The 20,081-nt window shown below is 42.9% G+C and overlaps 1 protein-coding gene across 4 annotated transcripts in view; it reads left to right on the top strand.

Moving 5' to 3' along the window:
• Positions 1 to 20,081, top strand: part of BMPER (BMP binding endothelial regulator) — a 378,272-nt gene that overhangs the window by 176,335 nt on the left and 181,856 nt on the right. For 3 of the 4 annotated variants that reach the window (XM_057550081.1, XM_007175215.2, XM_057550080.1), the window contains exons 4-6: positions 6,913 to 6,995; positions 10,908 to 10,998; positions 15,346 to 15,428. In XM_057550081.1, the coding sequence (XP_057406064.1) occupies positions 6,913 to 6,995; positions 10,908 to 10,998; positions 15,346 to 15,428 (257 nt within the window). The remainder of the gene's footprint in view (positions 1 to 6,912; positions 6,996 to 10,907; positions 10,999 to 15,345; positions 15,429 to 20,081) is intronic. The other variant, XM_057550083.1, reaches the window with a different exon arrangement.

Below are 20,081 nucleotides of genomic sequence, written 5' to 3'. Positions count from 1 at the left end.
ACCTGTACTCATCTGATATTTCTGTGTATGTAGGATTTTATTCACAAAAGCATCAAAAATTAGGTTAAATAGCTTTCCACCACTTCTTTTTCTATTGTTGATTATTTCATTTCAATCATATGGTTAATTCATAATTGGAAAACAAAACAAAAAAGCTATGGAAAAGAGTGTTGTGTCCAGGGGGCACACGCCACTCTTTAAGAACTCAGTTTGTGGGTCTGAGTCTTTCTCCTGGGACTGAGGAAATGGTTTGACTATAAAACTGCCATTAGCTAAAAATAAGCAAAATTGCCTGCAGGATTCACGGTAGGTACAGCCTTGAAGAGTAATAAAAGCCTGTTTTAAATGAACTCCTAAGGACACAACTTAAGCCCTAGAATGGCTAGTCAGGTTTTATGTTTACCCCTTTTGATTATACTTCCGTATATTCCTGGAGAACAGTGTCTGAAAAACGGTTCATTAAAAAATTGTATTGAGCTGGGGTAATTTGGGGCTTATTGACCAAGTCTAGGAGGTGGGGCTGCCCGATCAGGTGGCCCAGAAACAGCAAAGAATGGCAGAACTGTCTTCTCTGCTTCCCTGTACCATGTGGCATGAACTGATTTCAAAGACCGTACGGTTGGTTTCATTTAAATAAATATGGCAGTTTGCATGCTACTCCCCCCCAACCCCCATAAAACAAGACAAAACTAAACCAGTAACTTGGAGCATCAAAGTTGATTTTGGAAAGAAAAGGCACCCTCCTGAAAATTAACTTAAAATGAGGTGTGCACAGTATGGGAAGAGGGGACCAAGAAGGTGTTGATATGTTTCTCATTTCTGAGGGTCAGTAGGTGCTGGTATGCTCAAGGACTTTCCTTCATTGTGTTCAGCCCTAGCTGGCCTGGTCCATGGGGGACTGCGGTTGGGGGTCGGTGTTAGAAGAGACAGACTTTGGCATCTGAGTTGCTCCAGGAACACTTTGCTGTTTCTGGAGGTGGAATAGTGAATTGAACTAGTCTACCTGCCAAAAGAGAAGACAGGACGTCCAAGGAATGTCATCCTTTCTCCATTTCTTTTTCCCTGTGTTTTGCAGGAATAGCTGCAAATATTGGTGCTTACTATTTATTACTATTGAAATGAAACATTGATAAAGTACTTGCTACACACAAAGTATTGTAAATGACCTAGAATAAGTGTTTGAAAGGACAAGTCTTCTTGGAGAAGGAGGACAAGAGCACACCCTCGGTGGGGAAGTTTCCAGGAAGGCTTCCTAGAGGCTGTGACCTTGAGTTGAATCTTGAAAGAGGAGTTAGCCAGGCAAAGAAGGAGAGCCTGGGTGACCTTTGTGTCCTTGTGGGGATGATGGAGATGGAGGGAATGGAGGAGATCTGGGTTTTTCAAGAAGGGACCAGCATTTGCGAAATCATAGGATGAGATTATCCGGCCATATTTGGGAGAATTCTAAGTGCAGCATGTCTGCAGTGTGGGGAGTTTGGGAGCAGCAGCAAAGAGAATAAATAAATGAGTCAAGGCCAGACCTGAGAGTTGTATATGCTAAGAAGTTTGAATTTTATAGTAAAGTTGAGTGGTTTTCAATCCTGGCTGCACGTTAGATTCCTCTTCCACTTCCTACCACCAGAGACTCTGATCCTACTGGTCTAGAGAAGAGAGCTTGGGGATAGGTACCAGTATACACTTCAGCTGGGTTGAGAACCATCAGTCATTGATAGAGTTCAAGTGTGTGAATGAGGTAATAAGACCTGGATTTGAAAGAGCGCATACTGGTAGCAGTGCAGGAGGATGCCTGAAAAAGGACCTGTCCCAGCCAGAAGCAGTGAGCCCGTTGTAATAGTCCAGGTGAGGAACAACCAGCAGCTTAGCTGAGGCAGGAGTGGACGGAATGGAAAGATAATTGGAAGAGAACATCTGGAAGGTGGCGGGGGGGAGGGAGCGGGGTTGGGGGGGAGTGATGGAAAAAGGAAAATGTGGTCAGCTTGCCATAGAGAAGTCTTATAAGATAACGGTTGAGTGTCCCCTTGGATTGGGCACTTGTAGGCAGCTGCAGCCCAAGAGAGTGACGTTTCAGTGGGATGATAGAGGCAGAAGCGGGATAGCCTTGGTTGAAGAACTTGAACCTATTTAAGGAAGCATTCGAGTTCATTACGATCAGGGAAAGGTGGATAACCCCAGGGACCTAGATGGAGTTGCAGGAATGAAGGGAAAACACTGGAAAGGTACGTTGGGGCCATGTTGTGAGGCCCTTGGGTGCCAAGGGTTAAGTTATTGGTAATGATAAGATGCAGTTCTCTGCTCTTAGGCTAAATGTTAACTTGAAAAAAGAGAGGATTAAGACTAGAAGGGTGAGACTGGGTGGGGCTAAGGCTCATTAGATGGCCAATGCTCTTTTTTTTAATGGTCCTGATGATTTTTAACAGCTATTTTAACAACAGAATGATGAAAATGTGTAATATTCTGTCTCCCTTGGCATAATGTGGCTGCTGAAAAAGGTCACAGCTAATAGGAAAAGTGAGTTTTATTGCTTGATTGTGGATTCAATTTATTTGTGTGCTTCCTGTTTACATTGCCACGTTGTTTTCCAAATTGAACTAGTTGACTAGGCCAAGCGTCTCTGCAAGAGAGTTTGTGTTTAAAAAAAGTGCTCTGAAATTCTTCCCCACCCTGAAAATACATAATATAAAAAGCTGAAATAAATGTACAAGTGACGTGTAGCTAGTTTAGGCTTGTTTTTATATCATTTTAGTTTTGTAAAGAAGAACCATTTGTGGCTGCATATGATGGTTTAGATCAAGGTTTCCCAGCCTCGGCACAGCTGACGTTGTGAGCTGGTTGATTCTTTGTTGCGCATTGTGGAGTGTTTAGCAGCACCCCTGGCCTCTGTGCACTAGAGACATGTAGCACCTTGATCCCCAACCTGTGACATCTGAAAATATCTCCCAACATTACAAAAAGTCCTCTGGGTGGGGAATTGGAGGGGGAAGGCAAAACCACTCTAGACTGAGAGCTACTGGTTTAAATATATTACAGTGATTTAACCAGAAAATAACCACTTCTTCCTGCTACAGTATGGATGGTTTTCATGATGCTCGTGGAATCTAAAAAGCTTTTTATCACCAGAAGAAAACTAATGAATGTTTATAAATTCCCTTGTCGAAAGTTTATTTAAAAATATTTAAAGAAAAAGGAAAAGTGACTTTACTGGTTGCCTAACCATTTCCCTGCCTGCCCAGCTTACCCACTTTTTCATTTAGTTCCTGGATCTGCTATCATTTAATTTTATAAGGACAGAGTTGATTTTTTCACCCCCCCGGGCCATTAAGTCCTCAATGCAAAGGATATTATGAATTAGAAAGTGTCCAAATAATTCTGCCAGTTTAGACCTGTATGTGAAAATGTGGATTTCATACAGGACCAGGTTCTAGTGTTAGTTTCACACCAAATGCCTTCTGACTTTGAGTAAGCCACTTTAATCTTTTTTGTGCAAATTTTCTTACATGTAAATGAAAGAGAGAAAGTAGATTATCTGCAAGTTTGCTTCTAGTTCTAACTATCTAAGATTGAAATCTTTTGATTGTTTCTTTGGGTTGCTCCTCCCTCACACATCCCTCAATGCAGTGCAACCCAAAATGTGCTCTGCAGGTCACCAATGGTCCAGAAACAACGATGCCGGTCTACAATGAGAAAAGTACAGAATCGGAGAGTAAGCAACTAGAAATGTTTATCATGATTCTAGAAAGTAATTCTATACCTCTTACATATAATAATAAAAATTTATATTTTGCCTTAATCTTTTAAATTTAATTTTTATAGTAATCTATTATTATTTTTAATATTTTATAAATTTATTTATTTATTTTTGGCTGCGTTGGATCTTCGTTGCTGCGTGCGGGCTTTCTCTAGTTGCGGCGAGTGGGGGCTACTCTTCGTTGCGGTGTGCGGGCTTCTCATTGTGGTGGCTTCTCTTGTTGCGGAGCACGGGCTCTAGGCATGTGGGCTTCAGTAGTTGTGGCACGCAGGCTCAGTAGTTGTGGCTCGCGGGCTCTAGAGCTCAGGCTCAGTAGTTGTGGCGCTCAGGCTTAGTTGCTCCTAGGCATGTAGGATCTTCCCAGACCAGGGATCAAACCCGTGTACCCTGCATTGGCAGGTGGATTCTTAACCACTGCACCACCAGGGAAGTCCTATTATATTTTATGAAAGTATTGGCCCACATTGGATTGGAAAAACAAAAGCAAAACAAACCTTTCACTAGAGGTGGTTTGAGAAACACTGCCTCAATGTATGATGGAAAATTTGCTTTGCCTCTTTTTCTACCCTGGCCAATAATAGTTATTTAATATATTCCTCCTCTGGAGTTTCAATGAAAAGAGGGACAAGATGTTGCCTGTCTGCCCTATTAGCAGCATAAAATTGGTGGTAAATAGATTTTATTATAAAGAAATTTGCCTTACAGAGAATAAGAAGTAAGTCTGGAGTAAATCTGAGGTTCCCTTTGACTGTATGTATATGTGAGTCTTCACATAGCTCATGTTAGTGTCTTGTATTAAGATGACATGTTTATCTTAGAACATGAACCCAAAGAGCAGTGAAAATGTCCTTCCTAAAATTATCTTATCCCCAAGAATCCCTTACATATGAAATCTACTAGGATGCTATGTCTATTGGAGTCTCCAAAACCAATCAATGCTGTTGAGGGCAGGTAAGGTATGGATTATACTTTTGAAAGAGGTTAACGCCTATATTTTTGAGTCTACTCATTCATTCAGACTCATCCGACATTTGGGAAAATCTATTATATGGACTCAGGTGTGGTAGACTGACATGTCAACAAGGGCAGTTAAGCAATGAAGCTCATCATAATTTGACCTGGGTCTTTATATGTTAAACTGTGGTGGAGAAGCCAGCCTTCCAGTTGAGTTATTTGAAGCAGAAAACATTGCTGGGTTCCCTGCATTGTGGACCACTGGTGCCAATACCTTTTACCCCATTTTGGGTGGAATAATCCAGAGAGGTCTGCCCTACTCCTGGGAGCCCTTTGCACATGGCCTGGCATTGTCTGGGAACAGTCTCTTGGCCTGCAGTTCCTGCCTGGTCTATATGGGCTTTGTAGTACATTTCCTCCTTCAAAGTAAAAAAGGTAAGCTCTTTGCCTGCCCTATTACCAGCATAAAAATCACTCTTTCTTTCAGTTTTTTTTTTTTAATCCAGAGGATGAAAATATATGACATATTTGGAAACGCCACTGGCAGACGTGGCAGGCATTTCGTATTTACTTGGACTTAACGTGAGTTGGATTTGGTCCTCTGATTTCCCCGCCTCCATCTCTCGGAACAAGTTATTTATTATCCGAGTGAGTCTGTGGTAGGGGATCAGACATGCGCATGGCGCGTCTTTTGTAAGTACGTTTGTTCCGTAAGATTTGTGCTAGCCCAAATGACTTTATACTTGTTTTCACTGTTGGAAATTTACTGTGTTCATTCTGGGTTTGGCATAAGTATTTGTAGTGTGCTAGGCGTTCCTGTGGTTGAACATTTTATCGCTGTAACACTTCATGCAAAGGAAATTAAAAAATATAGAGTGAAAGCATTTCCCTAATATGGTTCCAATCAGCTGTGTACTTTAGTAATTTGATTTGTAGGAACTAGAGAGAAGAGTGTTACTGAGCTCTTTTCAGTCATTCATAATTCTCTGGGAGTTCAAATCATGGTTCCAAGTTTATGAAAACATCTATTGAAATCTTAAGTCCTTTATTTTTGTTTGTATGTATTGAGGTTGTTTTTTTTGTTTTGTTTTGTTTTGTTTTTTTTTATTACCACTGCAGTGTCTAAAAGAATTCAGAGAAGGAGGTGAGTCTCCTCTTTGTATCTTGGACAAGAAAAACTGATGTGAATTGAGGTTGATTGGCTTGGCAGAAGTCAATCACTGGTACAGAGGGGCAGGCCCTTTTATTTCTGCATTATCCCATGTGTGTGTTCCTGCTGCTGTACTCTTTGGGCTAAGCAGTTGGGCTATAATTGGTAAATCCCATTTGCCTGGTATGCTCCTAATAATCTATTGTGCAGTTACTAGTGGCATAGCCAGGTGCATCTTCCCCGAAAACGTAACTCACAAGGTGGAGGGTGTTATTTGGGTAAACTAATTCAAGATCTAGGTTGTGATCCTTGCATCATTATTTCTTTGGCTCTTTCTGCAGAGACTTAAACTTGTTTCCTTTTTGAGAATCTCTGGCCTTTGACTTCTGTTTTTGCCAATGAATGAGCATGACTTCTGTTTTGGCTAGTGAATTAACATGTGATAATCCATATATTGTTAGTTTCAGATTTCCTTAATCTAGTTCATACCTAAAAGTAAAATCAAAGTGAAATATGAAATCATAGCTCTTAGAGCTTGGAGGCAAGGCTTGGAAGGTTTCATCTGTTGAAGACAGTAGCTTGTCAGGAGTCTTAGATGGGTATAGAATTTTGCAGTCATTTCCTATGTTTTAATTTTTTGCTTTTATTTCTTACCATGTTTTACATTTCCCTCTTGACCTTCGGCAATCTTAAGTTCATGTAGTCTTGTGCAAAATCCCCTTTCACAGTGGTGTTTTGAGCCCTGGTCCTCCTCATACTTAACTAGGCATAAATAAAGTCACAAGGTTATGCATTTTGGCCAAGAGAGTTCATCAATCAGTGGTTTTCCATTTGAAAATATAGTCTGTGAGGTTAATCTTTTCAGTAGTCAAACAATTAATGTAAGGGAAAGCTAGGTGGATGTTCAGAAGTCTTAGTTGTGTTTGGAGGAAAATAGCCAAGGAGCATGGTGGTTCCTATGATCGCTAGTTCTGGCTTAGAAGACATAACTTCTTTTGCTTCAAAGATAAAGGAAATCCACATTCATTCTTGGCCTTTCTTCCTGCTTCTGTGTTTCGTCTAGGTTGTACCTATGAAGGAAGTACCTATAACAGCTCCTTCAAATGGCAGAGTCCTGCTGAACCCTGTGTCCTGCGCCAGTGCCAGGTAAAGTCCACCTATTTTACTCTCCAGTGACAAGAAATCCATAAAGTCCTCTCCAGAAACCCTTTTCAGACATCACAGAACAAAACTCCAAAGAAAAAAGCAAAACAAAAATGAGAAACAAATGAAAAACCAACTGTATCCTTGTCCAAATTTATCGTGACAGTCACCATAACAAGACAGTTACAGGACAGATATTGCATGGGACTTGCTTCCAGAAACACACAGCAGAATTGTTCACCATTGTTAAACTGCGCCTGGAAAAACTCTGAGAAGATGCATATGTCCTTGGGGAAAATTCATGTCTTCCTGTGAGTCAGCTTTGCAAAACACGAATTCTTATTAGCAGAAAGAGGTATTGTTAGAGGATATATGTTTCTCTTTTTTTGATTTAGAAACATTTTGAGCTGGAGCCAATCTGCAGACTGTGTTAAATCAAAGTAATTAGTACATTGTAACCTCAGTGATTTCAACGCAACAAATTTAAGAACCACCAGTTCGGGTCCTAGGGAGCCCACTGTGCCTGGTGCTCGCTGAACTCTGAAAAGAGCACTGTTTCCCTGTGGGTCTAATCATTACAGGTCTTAAACAGGCAAGATAAACCAAAGGGGAAATGAAGAATTGAAATTTTCGAATTCCTTTTCTTTAAAGAAATACTTTGTTAAAAAAATGCTCATCTAATTTTGACATAATTTTAAAAATTTTCTCTGTAGAGAAGATGCTGTTAAATCATTTTCCCCCAGTCTCATTTCACTGTTCAAGGATATACTTTTGCATTTAAAGGAGAACCAAGGTTAGTAAGATAATGCATATTTCTCTCTGATCTTATCGCAAGTATATTGACATTTAGTTTATTGAAATCTGAATTTTATGTAATCATGTTCTTTGCATAAGCCCACAGTGGGCATGTTCACTCATAAGATCTTCAGTTACTTGTTCAGTTAAATGTTCAGTTTATTTATGTAGTAATCTAAATTATTTGTGAAAATAAGCAGTAGTTAGAACAGATATGAATAATAGATTAATTGACTCAGTAAATATTTGTTGAGTTTTTACTCTGGGTTATACATGCAGTCAGCTTTATGGAACAAAATAATGACAGCAATGACTTTTAATAACATGAAAAGCCCACATTCATTCTAAAATTTGCACCACCCCATCCCCACCCTGCCTCTTGACCGATGTGATTTCCAGTCTTTGAGAGGGACACTCCGAAAGCCATGGTTACACTGTCTTTTTTTTTTTTTTTTTTTTAAATTAATTAATTAATTAATTTATTTATTTTTGACTGTGTTGGGTCTTCGGTTCGTGCGAGGGCTTTCTCCAGTTGCGGCAAGCGGGGGCCACTCTTCATCGCGGTGCGGGGACCGCTCTTCATCGCGGTGCGCGGGCCTTTCTCTATCGCGGCCCCTCCCGTCGCGGGGCACAGGCTCCAGACGCGCAGGCTCAGCAATTGTGGCTCACGGGCCCAGCTGCTCCGTGGCATGTGGGATCCTCCCAGACCAGGGCCCGAACCCGTGTCCCCTGCATTAGCAGGCAGATTCTCAACCACTGCGCCACCAGGGAAGCCCTACACTGTCTTTTAAACAAGATGATTGCATGCCTTTTGGAGTGTAGTGTAACATTTTTATACAGTAGTCAGAGGTCTTGACAATCTTCAAGTTGCATGGACCAGTGGTGAATTTTGCTGCCTTTGGATGAAGGCTTTGTTTAGATTAAATGGAAACTATTATCTGGGTGGGAATATTCTGTTGACTGAATAACACATCAAGCCTTCATCAGTTGTGAATATCAGCTTTGGTCACTAGCCATTCACCAGCGGTCAGAGAGAATGATGCAGGAATATCGAATTATTACTGGAAGAGATCTTAAAGACCAACATCCCTGGGAGTCAGGAAATGCTGAACTATAGAATGGAGCGCAGAAAGGGGACGTTAGCTACCAAGAATGAACTTTGCCTTTTAATTTTTCTCCTTTTATAATACTTTGCCTACACCCTGTTAACTAGTTTAAAAATATTATTTCACTCAATAACCATAAAAGCAAACTTCTGTTAAGGTACTTACAAAAAGCTGCTCCTCTGCTCAGCTGGTACCTTCCCACTCTTGCTTACTTTCTTCCTTCTTTAGGGAAGGAGACCTCATCTATGAATGCAGGAAACAACCGTTTACTGGTACCCATCAGGGAAGTCTTCCTTTAAGATGCTCCTCTGCACAATGACACAATTGCAGCCTCTGTCTCCAAGATCTTCTCTTCTCAGGGCGTAGAATCAGTAACAGAAGAGAGAGTATAGTGTAGTGAGTAAAATATGGGCGTTGCCATTCACATAACTTGTTACTTAACCTCTCTAGACCACACTTTCATCCCCCACAAAATGAGATAGTACTACCTCATAGGGTGGTCATAAGAATAAGCAACACTGCCATTTAAAACACTTCTGGTTGAGCCTACAAGTACTGGGTAAAACTAGACACCAGACAGGTAACAGCTAGTCTAATGATCTGGTTTATTTCCATTTGAGTTGAAATCTAGCTTATTTCTTATGTCTTCGTACTGAAGGAGATCTGATGGTGGAGAATTTACCTTTATTTTCCACTTTTAGTGTCTTACTGGAAGAGGAAGATTTGAAGATCAGAGACAGGAAATTCATGCTGGGAAGTAACCTGAATCCAACATCTGGATTGCAGATACTAAAGGGAAATTGATCCTGGGCTTTTTGCATTGCTTCAGTTACATAACTAAAGCCCAGTTCCTTTTTTGATGTTGTATGTTGCTGGTGTTTTGGCATTTTTTTCCTTCGCAAATGTGATATAGACCACAATAAATTCCCCTGGTAGTGGAAGCCTCAGGTCTGACAGATATGAAGGCAGTTAGAATATAACCTTCCTTGTTGGATTGAGATGATATGGTAGCAGAAACGATGAAGAAAATTATCTAGTTGTCAAACTGTTACATAGTTTTTTAGCTTTCGTTACCACTCCCCTGAAAACAAAATTAAACAAACAAACATACAAATCCATTTTATAAAATGGGTAGAGAATATAGAGAAAAATGCTTCAAAGACCAACTCTGAAAATTAACTTAAAAAATGTTTCAATCAACATTAAAATACTAGAGTCCCAAGATCAGTTTGCAAATGAGCCCCTTGATTTCATTATTAAGACCGAAAGTATCTATTTTGACAGAACATAATATGAACGTTAAAATAGTTTTATCTAATCTCTTCATTTGATGACTGACAGCCACACTGTCTGCGAGGCCCAGAGAAATTTCTAAGATTGCAGAGCTGGTGTCTAGTTATTCCTGGAAGGGTGGTGAGGATTTAGGTCTCCAGATGCCAGTCTGGAATATTGTTTGTACTCTGTGCCTTATAATTAATGGCTTAAAGTGCAATAACAATTACAGAAAATATAGTAAGTGTTGAAAACTTAAAACAATTGTGAATGAACAGCTAGACTCTGTTAGCTACTGACTGACAGCATGGAGGTTTTAAATACTAGATTTAAAAGAAAGAAAGAGAGAGGAAGGAAGGAAGGAAGGACGGAAGGAAGGAAGGAAGGTAGGAACGGAGGGAGGGAGGGAAAGAAAGAAAGGAAAGAAGGAAGGAAGGAAGAGAGAAAGAAAGAAAGAAAAAGAGAGAGAGAGAGGGAGGGAGGAAGAAAGAAAGGAAATTAGAGTCAAAGAGAAAGAACTAGGACAGGGAAGAGAACGGGTACAGGATTTGTACTTCGAGATGGGGCGAGCTGGGGCCATCAGACCTCATTTGTGTCATATACCTCTGGACCTGACACCCATCCCACCTTTGCACTTTCTGTGTTTGAATTCTTCTCCTACTAAGTTGGTTACTTTCCAAAAGTGAGTAAGTCCTCAGTGGGAATTCTGGGCTGACTTTCCTTGCGGCGTTCTGTTTTTCAGGAAGGCGTTGTCACAGAGTCTGAGGTGCGATGTGTCGTTCATTGTAAAAACCCTTCCAAGCATCTGGGAAAGTGCTGCCCCACGTGTCCAGGTAACATTCTCAGGAAGGGGAAGGCGGCGAGGCTCCCTGGTACAGTACAACGCTGTTGAAATCCTCTGGGTTCTCACAGGAATGCATGATTTTACCCACTCCTGACTGGAATTTTTCTCACTTTACGTCTGTGTACCTAATGGGTTAGGAGAGCAAACTCCTTTTCATAGAAATGTCCGGTTGGACTCTGGCGTGTCCGGGATGACTGCAACGTGCTGTAGGTCTTGGCAAGGATGCTTCAGGCTCCGGAGGCCTGCTTTCCACTCCACAGGGCCACAGGTAACGCTTATTTTGGAAGGAAAGGCTGTGGCTTTCGCTTGCTTCCAGAAATGTCTTTTTTACTGCTTCATATTGCAATACCTTGGCCAGAGCTCACCTTGGTGATGAGGTGACCAGATGTTTTCTGAACACCTAGAGCTGTGTCCCTAAGAGGATTTAGCTTAGGGCTTTGCTGGTCTCAGTTTTCTGCGTGGTGTAGTGAGTGGGACCCACTGTCTTTTTAGAGGGTCCCACGGCCTAGCTGACAGCAAAGGGGTCTTTCCTTTCCAGTGGGTGGAGTGTTTCCTCTTACTTTTCTGAACAGGATTACAAAGGCCTCCTGCATCTTTTCTTGCCCTTAGGTACCAGCCTGGGGATTTTGAGGTGAGAGATTTTTTTCTGATCCCTTAAGCCTCTGGCCCATGCTATTCGACAGATGTTCTGCATTTTGGGTTTTACTCTGAGTGCTTTTCCTCACTGGAGGCCATACTCACAACTACTTCTCTTTGCTTTTGAAGTTGATCTCCAAAGGGCCTTCTGTACTGCGAACCTTCCCGGGAATTGGTGAAGGCATCGCCACGGGATGCTTTGCGAAGATGAGCTCTTGGTCCCTTCCCCTCCGCACACTCTGCCATGTGCACAGACCGGGGCCCTTCCAGAGTCCAGCCTTCCCTCATCTTTGAATGACAATAAGGACAGTCTCTCTCCACTACTTCTAACGTTTCTGAGTTCCCTGGACAGTCTTTATTGAGCCAAACTTCCTTTTCACACTGGGATTTGTGTGAAGCTTGTATTATTGGATAAGCTTATGTGAAGGCCAGAAACCAGTTGAAAGTAAAATAATTCTTTCCATAATTCACTTATTTTGTATCAAACAGAGTTTGCTTGAGTACTTTTCCCCTCTGAATGCACTGAATGCTTTACATCATGTAACCATCCTCTAAAATGCCTAAGGGATCTTTATTAGGTTAGCTCACTAATACTCTAGTCTGCACATGAAAATCACCTGGGAAGTTTTAAGAAATAAATCTTGATGCCCAGGCTGCCTCCCAGACCAATTCCATCAGAATCTCTGAGGGCAACACTCAGGCCTCCCAGAAAATTTCTGTACACAGCCAGGCTTGAGATTGATAACAGAGCAAATTTTATATGCCCTAGAGATTTAAAAGGTATCGAAGCTCTTAAATATTAATTCAGTTCTGTTGAGTAGACTGTTGCTTTATTGATATAGAATCAACTTGGCATATATAACATTCCTTCTCACTTAGGAGATAGTCATATTTTTAGTCTGCCTTTGAAAGTGTGCATATACAAACAGCAGAGTGAATTTATTTCAGCAGTTGAAGTTATCATATTTGAGCAGTTGCTTCTCTCACTTTTTTTTTTTTCTTTTTAATTTATTTTATTTTTTTTGGCTGTGTTGGGTCTTCGTTGCTGCGTGGGAGCTTTCTTTAGCTGCGGTGAGCGGGGGCTACTCTTCGTTGCGGTGTGCGGTCTTCTGATTGCGGTGGCTTCTCTTCGTTGTGGAGCATGGGCTGTAGGCGCGTGGGCTTCAGTAGTTGTGGCACTCAGGCTCAGTAATTGTGGCTCCCGGGCTCTAGAGCGCAGGCTCAGTAGTTGTGGCGCACGGGCTTAGTTGCTCCGCGGCATGTGGGATCTTCCCGGACCAGGGCTCAAACCCATGTGCCCTGCATTGGCAGGCGGATTCTTATCCACTGCGCCACCAGGGAAGTCCTCTCACTTTGTTTTTGAGTTGAGTTCCCAGGAAGGAAAGGCTGAGCTCCATGATTGCATATATCATGATGCTAAGTCCCCACCACCATCCCAGTGAGGGATGAGGTACTGTCTGTAGTTCATCCAGGAAGAAATTTGACTCCGTGAGGATAAGTACCTGCCCAACGCCCAGGAGTGAGTAAGAGCTAAAGGTGGGCTTGGGATCTGGCCCCTTTTCTTTCTTGGCCCCCATACTGCACTACCTCCCCCTATCCCCACACTGTGATAATTTTGCAACTTGGGTCCAGATGCCCTAGGAGGCAGATCTTTAAAAGTTAGCTTGCCAGTGCTACACACCAGCCCCCTGACACCTGGGCAGGCACTGTGCCCTTGGTTATGGGGTCAAGAATCAACTTTACTCTCTCTTCTTAATTTCAAAGGCCAACCTTTGGGATGCAAATGAGAAGACTCAGAAGAGGCCACATCCAGGATGCATTATCCTGTGTCTTGGGAAGGAGCCTTCAGCCAAGTCTAGATAGGGACAGTTAAGCAAAGCCTTGGGGTATTATCCTTGTAATTCAGAAGGACTGGCATCTGTCACTGATCACGGAATGGTATTCCACATAATGACAAACACATACAGCTTGTGGTCAGTTTCTCCCTGAAACAGATTTCAGGGCATTTTTGGTTGCCTGCTCCTTCCTTTTCATCTGACTCTTTGCTCAAGGACGTTGGGTCGTGAAGGGAACAGTTTGCATGCAATTTTCATTTAAAATTTCCTTATTTAAATTGTCAAATGTAGATTGTGCAGTTAACCTGTCTGGCAATCCATATGACAGAACCAGTGGTGCAAACATACATGAAAGCATTGGAGACCCTTTGTTGGAAGTGTCCTTTGAAAAGAGACGACTGGGCACCTGCCATTATTAACGGTGCTGAGATAGAGCCACTGGGAGGGTCCCAAGCTTACCAAGTCTCCCTGCATCAAAGGGAACAGCAGGAGGTGGCTGATGACTGGCTCTGGGTGTGGGCATCAGAAAGACCTTAAAGCCGCAGTTCACTCAGCCATTCAGCTTCAGTAGCATTTGCCCCCGTGTCTTTCAGTTGAACAAAGGGCTCCATATCTAGCTTTAAAATGAATAGGTCCAGTGGCCAGGTCGGGTGGTTATGGGCAATGCTCATATGTTCAGATGTTCCCTTTGTCAGGAACCAGCTGCTTTGAGAGTTTGGTGGGTTCTGTTGATGACTTCAGTGGGCAGGCCTTGAATACCTACTCTCAGGGACATGAGTCAGTCTTTCACAGGAGCCCCCTTTGCTGAGTTTCATCCATTGGAAGTGCTGCTTCCAGCACTGTCTACTATGTGGAAAGTGACCTCAGCTATTCTGGCAAAGTACCTCGTGAGGACAGTCCTGAGGGAAGTGGATTGCCATTAGCTGACGGTCCTCCCATGGCCCAGGTGACACAGGGTTGCTGGCCAGCCCGTGCTTCCAGTCATCTGTGAGATCACTTGAGAATACAGCAGGGACCTGGCCGTCTTTCTGAATAGGAGGCACCTCCTGGGCTTTTGGTCCTATATTTAGCCAAACTTAGTGGGGGCGTCACAGGCCCTTTAACAGCACGTAGGGTGGGACTGAGAACCTGTGTGGCACCTCCAGCCTTGCCTCTGTCCTTTCTTGCCTTGGTGCCTGACTCTCTGTGCGGTACAGCCAGTGGGTCAGAGCTGAGTTCGTGTCCCAGCTCTGCCACCTGCCCAGCTGAGTGAGTTGTTTCTCTCTCTAGGCCATGTTTTCCTCATCTATGGGGACAGTGGTAAGAGTCTGTGCTTTGTAGGCTCACTGAAGACGGAGTGAGATCAGAGGTGTGAAGGGTCTGGTAGAGGCTGGGGGCACTTCTGGGTATTCTCCAAGTGGCAGCTATTCGTGTCATTTGCTCCTTAGCTCAACCATGACTTCTGTTGCTTGACCTTCTCTTTGCCTCTTCTGACCCCTCTGGAATTTGGTTCCCTGGCTGTGGTTGGGGTCATCCCGGTGAGCTCCTCAGACTCTGCAGGGCTCAGAACCCTGCACTGATGCTGCCTAGGCTGACCTGGCTTCCAATGTCTTACTTGCTTTCTAGTATCTTCGGGTTTCTGGACCCATGTCAATCTTTTGTATTCCATATATATATAATTTAGTATCTATATTATATCTATCTATCTATCTATCTATCTATCTATCTATCTATCATTTTACCATGAAGCAGTCTTGTTCTCTGGTTGAAGAGGACACTGTGCTAGGCGGGGGTGAAGGTGGGGATGGACGCACAGTGGGTAGAAGGATAGTGTCAAGCTGAATCAAGGCTGCTGCCCTAAATCGAAATTCTTCTTTGCTTTCTAGGCTGTGTGTTTGAGGGGGTGCAGTACCGAGAAGGGGAGGAATTTCAGCCAGAAGGAGACAAATGTACCAAGTGTTCCTGTGTTGTAAGTACTGCCCTGGATGTTCCAAGGGCGTTCCTTCTGGTTAATTGTGGCTGGGACTCACCAAGAGCAGCCCTAAGTCTCCTTACGGTCTCTCCTCCTCTGCCTCCTGATGTGGAGCCAAGGGAAAAGCTCATCACTCTAAGGCGGGTTTCTCAGCCTTGGCGGTGTTAACATTCTGGGCTGGGTGGTCCTTTGTGGTGGCAGCTGTGCTGCGCATTGTAGGACGTTTAGCAGCATCCCTGGCCTCTACCATTGGATTTTAGGAGCACTCAGCCCCTCAGCTGGGACAAGCAACAATGTCTGCCGACATTGCCACGTGTGTCTTGGAAAACTGATTGACAGCCACTGATCTAAAGAGTGAGGGAGAGAGGCTGATTCCCTCCACCTACATTCTTCTTTGGGAAGACATGGATTCTCTGTTCTTGGGCCCGAGAAGCTTCTTGCTTAGGCAGCTGTTGAGTTCTTTAGTGCAGTCAAATGGGAAGCAGATGGAGATAAATGCAGCTTGCTTCGGAGAGAAGCTGATCTGAGGATTGGTCAGTTATGTTGAGGGGAACGGACAGAAGGAAATGCCTCTAAACCATGGATTCAGGGCGGAGAAGGGATTAGTGAGACAAAACCATAGACTTGCCTTTCTAGGCATTGTTGATTTGTAATTCACATGCTAAGGATATCTTCAGAGTGCTTAGGAATGCAAAACGGAATTTGGTGTAATACTTTTAATTTTATAATTTTAAAGAGATCTTTTTTATTAATGTCTTTTAAATTTGGAGTAAACTCATTGGTGGTGATGGTGGTAATGGTGATGATAGGGAATCTAGTCTTAAACCGCTGCTCCAAGTTATTTACAGTAGTGAGTTTGTACAACCATATATTTTTTAAGCTTTTAATCTTTTGTAATAAAGAACATACAGTACTCATCTCAGAATATTAAAAAAATACATGGGGAACTTCAGCATCCTAATTTCACCAAAGCAGAATCATATGTGGATCATCATAAATCATAGTATTTGTCATTTCTCTACATGTCTTTTCCAAAATATTTCCCCCATCCTATAGCACATATGCATACACAACCTAGAGAGTCCACATTAAAGTAAACATGACCAAGGGTGATGGTTTTTGCAGGGGGAAGGAGGAAAACAAGGAGAGGAGGGAAAGAGAGAGAGGATATTTATATCTATATCTGTATCTATCTATAGTCACATACTCAAATGCACTCAAGGCATTCAGATTCCATGTGTTTTTAAACACATTGCGTGCTGATCAAAACACACTGGAGGGCCAAGTTCAGGCCCCTGCAAGTCCTGCTTTCATTTTCAACTGAAGAAAGAAAAATCCAAAGATGTGGTTGCTTGCCCAAGCTTTCCTGCTTCGTGAGTTCCTCCAGACCTATATTCTACATTATTTTCTATATCCCTATATTCTAATCTCCTACATTCCTATATTCCTAATCCTCTATTCTTTCTAGTTCTCCACGTTGCCACCCTCAGCATGTAAGGGGCAGCTAATGGCGTTGACTGTGTCCCTGACGTCAGTCTGTGAGTTACTAGCACAAGGAGAAGGGACCGTGGAGCTCTTGCTTGGGGACAGGACATCTGTGAGTTGGCTTGGGTATCGGGAGGGTCATAAGAGCAGTTTTTCTTTTTGTGAATACAAAAATTTGAGGCATAAGCTTTCTTTTTTGCAGCTTGTTATTAAAATAAATTGGTTTTTAATATGCTTTTATTTTGCGATCTTTTGATGTAGTACACTCATAAAAGAGATGTTTTAGCAGCAAACGGCCCTGTCCTGAGAGTGACAGCTGGGCAGATGTTTGTTTAGAAGGCAATATTGCAAACGTGCGGTCTGGCTCTGGCCCTGTGAGGCTCGGAGTGCGTGAGGGTGTGAGGAGGTGGGTGGGTAGCAACAGTGGGCTACAACATATATGTGTATGTATATGGGTACATATATGTGCGTACAAACGCGGACACCAGTATTTTTATATCTCTGAATATGAATGTGTATAGGTACATACACAGACATCAGTATTTTTATATCTCTGAATGTGAATGTATATACGTACATACACATACCCGTGTAGGTATTCTTCCGCACATCTTTAGAACACTGGATCACTAGCTTTTCCCTGAACCCATTACTTTCTTATGCCTCCTCTTCTTTGCTCATGCCACTGCCCCTGTGTGGAATCCCTTTCTTTTCCTCCTTCACCTGGTCAGTGCTTGGCCTTTCAAAGTCAGTTATCACCACCCATAGCAACTCCCTGACCACTCCATCCCTCCAGGCAGAAGCAGCAACTGTTTTCTCACTTGTATTCCTGAGGCTCAGGGCTCTCACTGGCTGGCTTACCTGCCATCTTTCCCTCACAGTCACACACATGCACACACAGCACACACACACACACACACACACACACACACACACACTTCCAGGTGAGCACTTGCCCCGTTGTAGCACGGTTACTGGATTATTTTCCTGTTCTGCGTTAGACTGTGTACTCCATCAGGGAGGGAGGCACGTCTTCTTACGCTCATCTTGCCCACCTCTGTGCTCAGCACTGTGGGCGCTCAGTGATGTTAGCTAGCGCTCTTCGCTTGCTTTCGTATCTCTATCTTGTGATGGAGTACCCTAAAACCAGTAATCTCTTTCCTTCCAAACTGTGACAATTCTGCCCTTTACAGCTGGCCAGCTCCTTCTTGCCCTTCTTGCCTGGGAGAATAGTTATTGTTAGATAGATAGCCCATTCTCATTAGATTACTGTTTGCCTTGGAGCATACCCCATGGAGTCATGATGTGTAAAGCATCTCTAGTGTATATTACCCATCTCTGATGGATGAACTGCCAACTCTTCAAGGTAACCCCCTCTCAAGTAGATATTATATACACCATGAAAATTGTACTGTACCTCTAGCCCCCTTTGTTACACTCTCTAAATTTGTGAAAATCTGTCTACCCATGTTTTTGGGATGTGGTGACACAGGCAGACCACCAGAAAGACACTTCATCTGATTGAGATGGATTCCTTGGATGATGGAACAAATGCCTTACACATGACTTTACATCCTTGCTTTAGGTCAGGATAGTATATACAGCATTCCAGACAGTTCAGAACATGCTAATGTTTGGAGATTATCTGGAGAGGATTTCACAACCACTCACTCTTACCCATTACAGAAGCAGAGCTTCTCTGATTTTTAGGCAAGAGTAACATCATGATTCACATAGAAAATGCGGTGCTTCACTATCACTTGTTAAACTGTATCATCCCCATTTACCTATTATAAATAACAACAGAGTCAAGAGAATTAATTCTCTGTAGAGCTGGTACTAGTCAGGGTGGCAAACACTTGAGTTCCTTTAGCTGTTCCTTAGAGTTGTCTGAGTCATAGCAGAGTGCATTCCTCATGTCACGTGTTCAGTGTGAATGAGTCCTGCGTTCATTTTAAAAACGAAAGAAGATGCTTTTTTCCTATGGCAGAAGCAAAGAATAGTTTATAAAGTATATCGAGCAATTGGTTAAAAGTACTCGGCTGCTTCTCCCTCGTTTAAGCTTGAGCTTTTATGACCTGGCTAACTGAACAGCAAACAGTTCTCTGTGCCTTTGTTCATCACATTTTCAGGGAACAGGCTGGTGGCAGTTGGCACAGACTTTTCTGGAAAAGCCAACGTCTTCAGGCTTGTAAGGCTAAAGACCAAAGTGCCAACGAGAGGCGTTTGTGTTCTCTTTCACCAAACTATTTTAAGAACCCTATGGGCTCCGCATCCTTGGAAATCGCTTACTGAAGGCAGGGAAACCCACAGAGGCGTAGGACACTCTAAAAAGAGTGGCAAGTCCTCAGTCTGCAAAACCAGCCAAATTAACGGGCCAAGATCACTTTTGCTGACAAAGGCGTATTCAGTTCTGAGGATTTTTACTAATAAACATGCCTTGTTAATGGGCTGTCTGTGATGAAGGAGCTGTACTTTATTGGCTCTTAGAACCCCTGAAGTCCATAAACACCTTTGCTCTCACTTACACTTTAAATACTGCAAAGTGCTGTCTCCCAGGGAAAATGAAACTCCTAGCAAGGTTATTTGGAGAGAACAAAGGAAATGCAGATCTTCATGGTTCCCGTTCCTCTTAGACCCGATTCCTTAAGATGCTCTGCACAGCCTGGTGTGGTCCGACCTCTGCCAAACTCTCTGGCCCCATCACTGACCCTCCCTCGTTCTCTCTGCTCTGGACTCTGGGCAAATCTTCCGGATCCTTGCTCCACAAAGCGTGCACCCAACCAGCAGTGTTGGCCTCACCTGAGAGCTTGTTGGAAATGCAGAAGCGTGGGCCCTACCCCAGACCCAGAATTGAAATCTACAGTTTAGGGAGATTTCTAGAAGATTCCTTTAACAAATAAAGCTTGAGGAGCCCTGGTCTAATATCTCATGGCCTTTACCTCGGCTGCTTTTTCTTTCTTCTCTCCTTTTTGCTCTGTCGTCTGGTGCTGCATACCTAGGTAACGCCCGCTCATCCTGCACTTGGAAGCTCAAACATTCCTTCTTTCCAGAAGCTTGTTCTGGCCCCCAAGACCAGATCAGGTCCTGTTGCTGAACCCTTTAGAGCAACCCATACTTTACTTCCTAAACGTTTAAAATGATTTGTAATTATGTATTTTTGTG

Source organism: Balaenoptera acutorostrata, chromosome 7, assembly GCF_949987535.1.
Source record: "Balaenoptera acutorostrata chromosome 7, mBalAcu1.1, whole genome shotgun sequence".
NCBI classification, from domain to species: domain Eukaryota; kingdom Metazoa; phylum Chordata; class Mammalia; order Artiodactyla; family Balaenopteridae; genus Balaenoptera; species Balaenoptera acutorostrata.
The sequence above is the reverse complement of the archived record's forward strand: the minus strand, read 5'-3'. Positions and strand labels throughout refer to the sequence as shown.